The sequence below is a fragment of the Lepidochelys kempii genome, chromosome 3 (assembly GCF_965140265.1).
Source record: "Lepidochelys kempii isolate rLepKem1 chromosome 3, rLepKem1.hap2, whole genome shotgun sequence".
Lineage (NCBI taxonomy): Eukaryota > Metazoa > Chordata > Testudines > Cheloniidae > Lepidochelys > Lepidochelys kempii.
The window spans coordinates 146,405,004-146,417,691 of NC_133258.1; the positions used below are offsets into that span (position 1 = coordinate 146,405,004).

The 12,688-nt window shown below is 43.2% G+C and overlaps 1 protein-coding gene across 1 annotated transcript in view; it reads left to right on the forward strand.

The window, feature by feature from the left end:
* BIRC6 (baculoviral IAP repeat containing 6) overlaps positions 1–12,688 on the forward strand; it is a 320,140-nt gene that overhangs the window by 263,504 nt on the left and 43,948 nt on the right. The window contains 1 exon segment of the mRNA XM_073338417.1: positions 11,641–11,786. Within this exon segment, the coding sequence (XP_073194518.1) occupies positions 11,641–11,786 (146 nt within the window).

A 12,688-nucleotide genomic window follows, 5' to 3' on the forward strand; every position in this document is an offset into this window, starting at 1 on the left:
CTGCCTTGTGCTCCCGTGCATACATATATGCGTCTTTTATGCCATGTGTTGGCATGTAGGTATGTGACACCATTTGCCAGATTTAATCTTCAGCCCTTACAACTGTGGCTGAAGTTCGTGTATACAGTAGCCAGATACTCCATGGACAAAAAAGGTCACAGTCCTTTTTACAGGTGGTTTACAAGTCTTAGGAGGGCTAACTTGGTGGTTGGGCTCAGAGAACATATGGAAAGAGACCCCGTTCTGTCTCCTCCCTGACTCACAAACTCATAGACTTTAAGACCAGAGGCACCCGAAGGGAGAAAGAGAAAGTACTTACAAGTTATTGTAGTTCTTCAAAAGTGTTGCTTCTACATAGTCACACTCCCTACCTGTATCTTCTGAAGGACAGTTGGGACCACACGTCCTTTTTACACCCTTGGAGACATACATAAGGCGAGGAGGCATGAGAGGGTGAATGGCCCAAATATTGTTCTCTGGAAGATTCCAAGCTTGCAAGCCTAGGACAAATTTATTCCAATAATGTGAATATTGATATAATTCTCTCCAAGAATTACCATTACTAGTAACTCTGTAACCGAAGAGCTGAAAGGTGCAGTGGCTTTATTGTATCAACACTTTTGATAAATTTACCATTCAGTGTGATCAAATTTGTCTCTGAAATTTTCAGTTTGGATAAGTCTCCGTATTGATTTTAAAAATTGAAGTTGTCTCCAGAATGTATCATCACTCATTATTCATTTAGCACAGTGTGAAAGGTAAGGATGTCATTTTTTAGCACAAGCTAAATTAAAAATTTAAATTATTAGCATGTACTCTATCTTGTCTAGCGCATATATCATTGAAATATTGCTCAGTTTTCCATCGGCTGTCAGTACTTTAAATGTGAGCTGAGATGATTTTGTCATCTTTTTTTCCAACATTTGTGTAACTCTAAATGTAAGCTTGAGAGACTACATTAAATTTTTAGTTTCATCTCCTTGCCATTCTAGCACTTTCATCTACTCAAAAATTTGATAAATTACAACATGCACTGTATCTGCTAACTTTGGTAGAGTATAATTTTTGTCTCACATTAAAAACAGAATTTTGGAACAGAGTTTTAGAGCAATAAAGATTTTGTTTGTGTAGTTTTTTAGTGGTGGTTGTTTTTTAAAGCATCCAGGTAAAAGTAGAGAAAAAGAATGGGAGAATGTTAATATGGATTACTTATTCCCATTGCAAGTATTATGACAATTTATTCTTGGTGTATTTTGTTACTGGGCTTGTTGATTTTTAGGTGATTTCAATGGAATGATCCTATTTAAATCTCCATAATCAGTGCTCAAAAACTGATCATCACTGCTAGTGTGTGCATGTGCAGGCACCCACCTGCAGACTTATACTCTGGCTGTGGAAATGTGGGGAATCTATTCTCTTTCCCGCTTCAATTTTAGAACTTCATGTGCCTTTCTCTGGCTCTCCAGAAGGGCTTATGAGGTCTCTCAGCAGCTTCCTCTCTCCCACATAGGTGTGGTACAGTCTTCAGCTGGGCCTTCTCCTCCCTTTTTTCTAGAAGTACACATGTATCAGAGGGAGTTTAGAGAGATTCTCAGATCATTTTCCCCCTAATCTAAATCCAGAGAAAAGGAATTCAGACTTTGTGTGGAAACAGTGTTCATACACAAAAAGGCAGACCTGGAGTTCCACAATTATGAATTTGACTTACCAGTGGCATGTGCATTTACAAATGGTGGAGTAAAACCACACTTCTTTCAAACATGGGTTATTGTCTTACCTTTGAATTTACATCAGGTGCATGAAGTTAAGTTTTGGGCTCAAAAGAAAGCTGCTGACGTGTTTATAAAAGCCTGGTGAATGGAACCTTCTTCAGATATGCAGTCTTTTCTGCCTACAAGGGAACTACCAGCAGAAGTTTCTATATTGACAGCATGTCATTCACATTGCTAGAAAGGTCCTATTTCATGGACCCAAGCTGGACCAAAGGATTTCAAGGAGGCCTAATTCTAACCTGTAACCTTTGCTCTCCCTTGCCTCCCTGCTTATTTTGGTGTTTATTTTTTCTGTGACCCAACTCCATTTGAAGTCTAAGTTTATCTTTCACTGGGTTTGAACCAAAGTATTGTTTTAGCCCTTCCAATAACCACTTTAGCATGGGGATAGGAGTTTGAATTTCACAATGTGTGTGAGACTTCCCATTGTTGCTTGGGATACATGTGGCGTAGACTGGTTTGAGACTTCGGTCAGTGATTCCAAAGGTCTCCTTCAAAAGAGCTTTGATCTCTTCAGTTTGCAAGAATCTGTTTTTAAAACTGTGTACTTTTGCCAGTGTTTGGGAATGGGCAAAGACTCCTGCCATAGGTAGAGTTGGGTCTGGTTATTTAGAAAGGGCTGTGTGATGATTGAAGCTGTGATCATCTATTAAGTGGATTTGTTAAATGTAAAACAAAATGTAATAACTAATGACTAAAAGGGAATTAAATTCTGTCTCAGATTGGCTAGCAATATAGTCAGGAAGACAGAAGTGTCCTGGGATGAAGAGATTTCTAAATTGTAATAGATTTCAGGCCAAAAGAAATGTTTGATCAAAGACAGGCCATGGAAATGAATCCCTTGAGGCAGATCCCTTCCCCATCTAGTTCAAAGGAATTATTTCAAGTACCACATGTTGATTGGAAAGAAACTGAAAGATTATCAGTAAAATTGGATATAATGCTAAGTACATAGACAAGGAGGCAAGACAATAAAGCTTAATCAAAGGTAGTGTAACTGAAAGATGTCATTGATTGTACAGTGATCCAAAGGTTTGCATCATGTTTGTAATGATGATGGCATCCACATGTAGACAGATTTCTGAGGCATTTAAATGAGTAATAAGCCCAAAGGAGGGAGAAACAATAGGAAGGCTTCACTGAGAAGGGCATGATACACAAAATAATAGATAACATGAGCAAAGATACTTGTATCTTACAGCAAGAGGGCAAGGGGACACAAAGTATGAGAATGTAAAACTGAATCCTAATCTACAATAACTACAAGATATCATATTTAGCAGGACTGTTACCTAGATCTTAGATGAGATATAAATTAACCTGCAACTGTGGTTTCCTCTCCAGTCTCTCCAACCATTATTTTACTTAAGGTTAAAAAGGTTATTGCTTTGATATAACTACTGCAAGGCATTCTTATGGAGAAGGTAAACCAAATTTGAATGTCAAATTATTAAAGTAAAGACAAAGGTACCTCCTTGAGGTACTTGCCCCAACGCCTGTTGCTCTCCCAAAAATCACTTATAGTGCCCTGTCAATTGTCACAGTTGAGCACAATGCCTCTGAAAATCCACTAACATTAGACCCTTCGAAAATAAAGCACTCAGAATTAGAGACCGCTATTGAAAATTTAGCCATCTGTACCCAGTCAGTGTCTAGCTACTGAAGTAGCAGCAGATATTAAGGTCCAGATCCTGAAAAGGTATTTAGGTGCATAATTCCCTTTTATTTCAGTTAAGGATCTATGGCCTATGTCCCCTTTGGCCTTTGAGGATCTGGCCCTAAATCCCCTGCATCCATTAAACTGTAGACCTAAATTTTAGCTTTGGATTTCCCACATATCACCAGAACCAAGGAATCTAACATTGCTAGAGCTAATTATTTAGCAGTTAGTCATTACTAGCAAAACTTGTAAACCCAAAATATAGTTTGTTTTGGGTTATCATGTTAATACTTGACACCTAAATAATTTTCCTCTTCAAGGAATCTAGCTGCAGAGCAGTTATGGGTATTAGCTTTGTGATAATTTGCTGAGCTGTCATACCTTGCCTTTGTGAAAATTAATAGACCCCAGTTTTGGAATAATTTAAAGCAGCTTTTGCCAAATTTTTAAAAGTTGATTTCATTTTCCTGAAATGAGGCTCAATCACAACCTCCTTCAGTCTCACCATGTAGTGTGAAAGGCCCCGTCGTCTTAATTTATACATCTTCCACACCATCTGTGCTCCACATTGAGAAATGCTGCCCTAAAGGCTGGGGGTTTCTCTTTTCGTGGAGGACCAAAAGCAAGATTAATTGTAATTCTGTTTGGGTCTGCCTTAATTTCAGATAAACAAGTCAGGAGTGTGTGTTCCATGCTTTAGTGGGATACGTTGCCAGGTCCAAGGATAGAGGCTTTGTTTAGATTTCTTTTTAGTAACAGCCACAAATCCTGTAAATGAGTGAAAGCTAGCATAGTATGATCTTGGGTTACATCTCAGTGTGGTTATTAGTGCATATCTAATCCTTTAGTTTATCTGGCAAAAGGTATGCTTCCCCTTTTTTTATTGCTCCTTCATTTTGGGGAAGAGAAAATGTCTCCAGGAGACAAGGTCCCAGGCCACGTGATGAGGCAAAATAACAGACTGTCTTGTTTCTTTTAGTTGGTGGTGGTTTACTGTTTTGGAAAGTTTTATATTGGAGCTTATTCCATTTCCTCAACCAACTCCCTGATTCAAGTGAGGTTTGGCTTACCTGACTTTATAGTTTTGATACTTACATGTACCCAGGAGAGATACTGTATAATACATAATATGGATTCAACCTGGAGAAACTCATTGACATAAGTGGCTTCATTAGAAGTATAGTGGAACTGATCAAGTCCTAGGACATAAAGGTTTTTAGAGGCACCTGCAGACTTAAGGTGGTTTGCAAGGACTCTTTACGGTACTTCATAGAACTGGCCAAGTAAAGTTTAAAAGGTTTCCAGGCTTTGCTTCCGTTTTGAGAGAAAATAGTTTAGCCAAATTAAGAGTATAACTCTATTTCCATTATAAGATTGCTTTTGATCCCTTCCTCAAACTTAACCAAAGCTGAAGAAATTGTACTAAATTTTCTTGTGTGGCATTCTGCATGAGGAAAGTTTTGTTTTTGTTTTGTTTTTTTTCTTCTTCAACGTTTTGGGGATAGTTGGACAAGCTATTCTGAAATATGATTTAAGAAGTGAAAAGTTTTTCACTTTTCCAAAAGCCTGTTTCCCGAGTACATTTATTTACCTTGCCGTGGTATTCCAATATCAGAATTATAACTCCTTACACCTTTTGTACCCTTCTCTGTACCTTTATAAAGACAGCCTTCAAGCTTTTTTTCTGCTCTTTTACTTCAGAAATAGTAGCCATAGAATGTCGCAGTCTTTGTAAGACTGCAAATGTAATATGACAGGAAGCTAAAGCCTGCTGATATCCAGCTTTCTAAGCTGAGGGTGGGAAAGGAAGAATATTGAGTTCTTCTTTGAGTGCTTGCTCATGTTGATTCTATTCTAGTGTGTGTGTACCCATGTGCACAATTGTCAGAGATTTTTTTCCCTTAGTGTGGTATCTGTGGGGTTGGCTGTGATGCCCTCTGGAGTGCTGTGCTTATGCATTGGTATATTAGGCGCCGCCGGCCCTAGGCCCTCTCAGTTCCTTCTTACCATCTGTGGTGGTTGGTCAGAGCGCCTTTTTTCCCTTGTCTAGCAAGTGCTCAGTGGTTCTCTCCTTTTCTTTGAGTTTTAGTGTCTTGTAAATAGTTTGTTTAAAGCAGTTAGTGGAGTAGGTGTTAAGTACTGTAGTTGGTAAGTTAGAGTCATGGTAGGGACTTTGCCCCAGTCTCTGGGTTTTAAGCCCTGTTCCATAGCAGCTGCCTGAAGTGCTTGGGGGAATCACATGTGAAGAAGTATTGCATCTGTAAGAACTTTCGTCCCAGAACACACAAAGTGTGCGACATCCTTTTGAGGGCCATCCACATGGAGGGTGCTCTCCGCCCAGCCTCTGAGCCTTCCCAACCATACTCGACTCCCAGTACTTCGTCCTTGGTGAGTGGTGCATCCTGGGCACTGGGCTCTATCCAGTACCGCTCCCCTTCTCCAGTGCCCAAGAAGAAGTCGAAGTGTGACTCCCCAGTTCCAGGCAAGAAAGGCCAAGGGGTATCGGGTAAAGGACCCAGTTTCGGCCACCGATCCACCCCAGAGCTCCATGGAGACGCCCCCCCATCACCCCTGAGGGGGCCCCTAACCCCCACGAGGGATCCGCCACTGATTCCATGAGTGGTAGGGAACCCAGACCCATAGTGGGGCCGATGCCTTCCCAGAGAGCAAAGGACTCTCCAAACACAGCCAGCACTGTGCACTGCGATGGACCCAGCAAAGGCTCCCTACGAGGGCAAGCCAGTCGTAATAACACCCCAGAGGTGAGTGAATGCTGCCGGTCCCCGGAGCTGAGGCAATGCTCTCTGTCGCCATGCCCCAGGTCTCTACAACAGCTCAGGTCACTGGTTCGACATTTAAGATTTCTGGCATGGCGCTTCTGGTCTCCTCCCTCTTGACGAGATTTTCCCAGAGGGAGACATCGGTCATCATATGGCCAGCACTAGTCACTCTCCTGCCAACTGTCTGCACAATGTCGATGATCGTCACCTACACCGTGGGAATGTTCTCTGATGTGGTACCGATCCCCCTGCTCTCAGCACCCATCTACCTATTCGAGGCATTGTTCACCCACAGTGACGGTTAGTTGCCACGCTCAGGAATCAACGGCCCAACGGTGGTCACAGGAATGGGATTCCTTTGGCATGGAAAGGGAGTTCAGCCCCTTGCCGAGGCAGCACCAGCACAATTGGGCACCTGAGGCTACGTCGATCTACATGATGCTGTTCTGGCAGCAGGGCCAGTGGCTGGTACAGTGGCCCTATTGGAGTGCCTGGGGCCTCAGCTTGACCTTCTCTTCTTGCCACGAGTGGTTGCTCCATCTGGAGGTGGTGGGTGTAATCTTCCGGAGGTGGGAAACTCCCCAGGTGCTCGATTCGGGGTGGGTGAACAGGGGCTCTCTGTCGGACTCCTTTTTGCTCCTATGATCGGGGGCTCTGATGTATGGCTTCCCCCCAGTGCCTTGATCAACAGAGTCCTTATGAAGATCAAACACAACAAAGCGAAGGTGATCCTGATAGCCCGGCTTGGCCTTACCAGCACTGGTTCAGCACACAGCTGGATTTTTTCGGTAGCCGCCCCACTGCAGCTGGTCTCGTTAGCCGAATCTGCTGTCCCAGAACCACGGCAGTCTTCTGCACCCAAACCTGGTGGTGCTGCACTTGACAGCCTGGTTACTGCATGACTGAATGTGGAAGAGCAGGAATGTTTGGCCTGGGTCCAACATGTCTTGTTGGGTAGCAGAGAGCCTTCCACCAAAGTGACCTATCTGGCCAAATGGAAAAGGTTCACATGCTGGTCCTCACACCAAGGTATCTGGGCTGAACGGGCCTCGCTGCAGGCGATCCTTCTGACCCTCAAGCTCCAAGGGTTATCCCTCCATTGATTAAGGACCACTTGGCCTCTATTTCAGCCTTCCACTCCCCGCTCCAGGGCAGGTCAGTCTTCGCTTATGACATGATGGTTCAGGGCTGTGTGCGGGCAATGGGGTAGCTCAGGGTGCAGGGAGGGGATAGCTGGGGACTGTGTGCGGGCAGTGGGTAGCTCAGGGTGCAGGGAGGGGATAGCTGGGGACTGTGTGCAGGCAGGAGGGTAGCTCATGGTGTAGGGAGGCAATACCTAGAGGCTGTGCGCCAGGAGAAGTCCCCTGTGGTTACTGCTCCCCAAGGGCTCCCGGCTTCACCGCTGTGGTGGGGGCTGCTGGGGCTCCTAGCTTCAGGCCCATGGTGGCGGGTGCCAGGGCTCGGGGTTTTAGCCGCGTGGGGTGGTGAGGCTTGGGCTCTGGTTTCCTGCTTGAGGCCCCTTGGGGATGCAGACCCCCAGTTGAGAACCACTACAGTAGAGTTTTGAAATAATGGAGAATGTGCTGGGGGAGAATAGCAGCTGGAAAATGCAGATTGCCAAATGTATATATAACTTTCCTTTTGAACAGAATACAGAAGAGATTTTAAAAGAATTTGGGAGATTTAACAGACTGGGACGCATTAAGGATAAACTGAGATACTTCCAAAAATTACATGCACCATATAAAGCTCTATTATCACAGAGTGATAAAGTAAAAACTGAACTTGGCCAAAAGTTAAAGTTAGATGTCGTTGTGCATATATACACACCGGCTGACTGAGTGAACGGTTTGGTCCCCATAACAATATGTCAGACTTGTATAGATTCATAAATTTGAATTCATCTTTCCATGCTTCACATGGCAGTGATCCTCCAATCGTTCTGTCCAAATCCACAGCATTCTGCTGTCGCACAATCTGGATATATCTATAGCTCTAAAGATCTTGCAGTCGTGCTCCTTGTTTGTTTTGTTTTTCCCAAAATGCCACAGTCTTTGGGCATGCAAACAATCCCTGACCAGATGGATTGTTAGGCATTGTGCAAACCTCTTCAAACTATACAAGGCATTCAGCAAACCTATTCCTGAAGGAATCAAAGCACACTCTGCAAGATCTCTGGTGACATCCTGGGCAGAAAGGTTATGCTTCAACTGAGGAAATCTGCAGGGCAGCAACCTGGTCATTTATCAATACCTTTATTAAACATTTAGGTGGAGGAGGAGAGCGTGTGAGAGGTGGCTCTTTGCACATCCTGAATTCTGGCCCCTGGCACACTAGTTACAGCAGCCTTGGAGCTGCTCTAAGATGTATCAACTTGTAACAGCCCTGTATGAACATTACACCAGTTGTGAAGAGCTAGAGGTTGTGGGGTGGTGGTGTTGAGGGTGGCAGAATAGGGTCATTCTGCCAACCCTAACCCACATGGGAAATTCTGTTCTGTGGAAAGATTCTCCAGTGTGTCTGTTTCTATTTTTTAAAGATCCCTTTATCCCACCTGAGCAGAATAAAAGCCCCACATCACAAGGCACTATTGTTTGTTTGTGAAGAAACAAATAGTTTTACATGTTAAGATGCTTAACGCTCAGGAAAGGGAGGGAGGCAGAAAAAGGGAATATGTTGATATTAAAAACTCATATTTGTTTGTCTAATTATTCCTCTTCTTAAATTTTCTTTCTTACACTTATTATCTAGCTAACAAAGCATTTGCTAAATTAAGTATTACTGGTGTTGAACTGTTTTTAGAGTTCACTGTATGTTTTTGGTTCTTTTTCTTAGTCTTAGAACATGTGCTTAAGTGCTTTGCTGAATTAGGGCCTGTACATTTATTTACAACTTGCTTTAAAATTAAAATTGGAGGAAGAGGTTTAGATTTTCCAAATCTAAAGTAAAATATATGAGATTTATTATGGAGAATAGAGCTCCTACTAACCTGTTTTGAAGAGGGGTTTTTGAAATAATTTTTAAGACAATAATTTCCCTTTCAGTAGCTTGACCAGCCACATTTTCTTTGCCTTTGGCATATTTTTCTTCCTTGTAAATCTCGAGGGTTTTGAAAATCTTGAAAAGCTGAGGTGCATTCTCTTTGTTTCTTGCAAGCAGCTTGAGAATTCTGAATTCAAGAGCCAATCTGTGGCCTTCACTTGGTGCTATTAGAGCAGGGGTGGGCAAACTACGGCCCGGGGGCCGAATCCGGCCCTCCAGATTTTTTAATCCGGCCCTCGAGCTCCCACTGGGGAGTGGGTTCCGGGGCTTGCCCCGCTCCAGCCGGGGAGCGGGGTCAGAGCCTTGCCTCACTCCTCACAGCTCCCAAAAGCAGCAGCATGTCCCCCTTCTGGCTCCTACACATAGGGGCAGCCAGGGGGCTCCGCACGCTGCCTCTGCCCCAAGTGCCGCCCCCGTAGCTCCCATTGGCCAGGAACCATGGCCAGTGGGATCTGCAGGGGTGGCACCTGCGGATGGGGCAGCGTGTGGAGTCGCCTGGCCGTGCCTCCGCGTAGGAGCCAGAGGAGGGACATGCTGTTGCTTCTGGGAGCTGCTTGAGGTAAGCACACCCCAGAGCCTGCACCATGACTCCCTCCCACGCCCCAACCCCCTACCCCACTCCGATCCCCCTCCCGCCCTCCGAATCCCTCGGTCCCAGCCCGGAGCACCCTCCTGCACCCCCAACCCCTCATCCTCAGCCCCGCCTCAGAACCCTCACTCCTCCCCACACCGCAACCCCAGCCTGGAGCCCACTCCCACTCCCTGAACTCCTCATTTCTGGCCGCACCCCGGAGCCTACACCTCCAGCTGCAGCCCTCACACCCTCCCAACCCCCAATTTCATGAGCATTGATGGTCTGCCATACAATTTCCATATCAAGATGTGGCCGTCGGGCCAAAAAGTTTGTCCACCCCTGTATTAGAGGCTCAGCACTTCAGAAAATCTCTCCACTTTTTTATGTACCAAAATACAGATTTAGGAACCTAGCTTTAGGCTCCCATTTTTTAAAATCTTAGTCTATATCTCTACAAGCAAAAGACTAAGGTGGAGATTTTGAAAAGCACAAATGGTGGGAGTTAGGCACCCCAACTGCCTTTTGTGCATTTAAAAATATCTTCCTGTGGCGTTAATAGAGTGTGTTGCTTAGCTCCCCTCTTTCTCTGCACGAGTACTCTTGAAAATCCAGTGTTTCTTCTAAGAAAACAATAGGTCAGCATCATTCTGAGCAAAAAATCTGGTACAAGGAAAAATCAGTGTTACTACAATAAATTAACTTTGTTGTTAACATACTCTAGGGATAGTTTTATTTGATGAGGTTCAAAGACCTTAAATATCACCATAATTTCCTCAGTGTTGAATATTTTAGAAACAGTATTAACACAATTTCAGCCTGTTTTAAAATATACAGAGCGTCTGAACTATTCAGTGATGGCACACACAAAAAAGGAAAAAAAATAGTAGTAGTTTGGAGCATCAAAGCATTAAATTGCTAATTTCTACTTACATAAGCATCTTTTTGTTATACTGATGCCTGTGATAATAGAAAAACAGGAAACAAGTGGTGGTTTGTCTGTTAATCTTGTTTGAGTCTTAAAATGAACAGCTGTTGCTTTTAAAACAAAGATTTACAGAGAAGCAAAAAACTCACTAGAACTAAATGAAAATGATTTTGTGAAATGCCCACATTAAAATCTGTAATGGTTTACATAGGGTTCAGTGCATATGCATATTAGAACTTAATTTACAAATAAACTTTGAAAATATACACACTAAATAATTTAGCATTGTCAGTCTCATGCTTTCTCTTCAAGAGCCTATTTATATGCAGATGTAAACTATTGGTGGGTTGGCAAGATTAAAAGTTTTGTTAAAATGACAGTCATTTACCTTTGCCTTTCTTCAAACTTCATTTTGCTGTACCCAAAACACACATTTTTGCTGGTCCAGTCAAGATCATATGCTAATGACTGTGATATTTAAAGGAAACAATTCCGTTTTTATCATATTTCATGGTAGATGTGGCAACACATTGCATTTCAAAAAGGCTTTGTTGTTTTTAGTGCTAATGTTTTTACCCATTGTCAATAATAGCCAGCTTTCTGAATACTCAAAAAGAAAAGGAGTAGTTGTGGCACCTTAGAGACTAACAAATTTATTTGAGCATAAGCTTTCATGAGCTACAGCATCCGATGAAGTGAGCTGTAGCTCGTGAAAGCTTATGCTCAAATAAATTGGTTAGTCTCTAAGGTGCCACAACTACTCCTTTTCTTTTTGCGAATACAGACTAACACGGCTGCTACTCTGAAACCTTTCTGAATACTGTGTCTGATTACAGTCCTATAACCTCTTCCCCCCCCCCCCCCCCCCAATTCTTTTCAACAAACAGGTCTAAAAAAGAAAAAGCTAAAGCAGGAGTAAAACCAGATGCTTCTGATCAAGAACCAGAGGGGCTGACGCTTTTGGTACCGGACATCCAGAAGACTGCTGAGATAGTTTATGCTGCTACCACCAGTTTGCGCCAAGCAAATCAAGGTAAAATAAAATAAAATAGTCAATATGTTGATTAATACTGTACATAAGATTTTTAGCATGCTTGTTGACATAAAATTCAGAGGCCAAGATTTTAAAAAATGGATGCTAGAAGTTAGACTCCTAGGACTTAGATGCCCAGCTGCCATTTAAGGTGCCTAAGTCCAATATTTAGGCAACACTGAGATCCTCAAAATCTCTGCTCAGATGCCATGTAACCCTGCAGATGTCTAAAGTCCTTAGTCCCTTGCAGTTCCACCATTAAACTTCCCTAAGTTTTATCCAGTGAGCTGCCACAGTCTAGCATCTAGGTGCCTATCTCATGCATATGCCCCAGCGGGATCCTCAAAGTAGGCATTCCTCTGCCTGCCCAAACAAAAACCACAACAGCAGCTTAGGCGCCTACCTCGAGAAGAGGGTTCACCGCAATGATTCCCAAGCAGTGATTGATGTCCAAGTCCCTTTGAAGGGGACAACTTAGGACTCACCCCCCTCTTTGGAATTTCCTGTTGACTAGTTTAGGCAGCTCCCAGTTCAGTGTGCTGGCTTTTGTGGATCCCATTCTTAGGCATCTATCTTGCTCCCTCTGCACTGCATCGGGAGCCTAGGTATCTAATTCAGGGCTGTAGATTCCACTTGGTATCAAAGTGCCTACAAGTTAGGCACTGTAACACTTCACATAGCAATGCATAAGTTCCTTTGTGAATCTAGTCCCTGAGTCTTTAATTTTGGATTTAAGTGGCTTGATTTTCAAAACTGCTGAACACCCAGCAGTTTCCTGGGAAACTTTGGCACTTGTTTTTAAAATTCTTGGTCAGATTATACAAAACTGGTTAGTGTAAGGGACAATGCTGTATCTTCCAGTTTTTGTCACAATTATGTAACATCTTGTCTAACATTAAGAG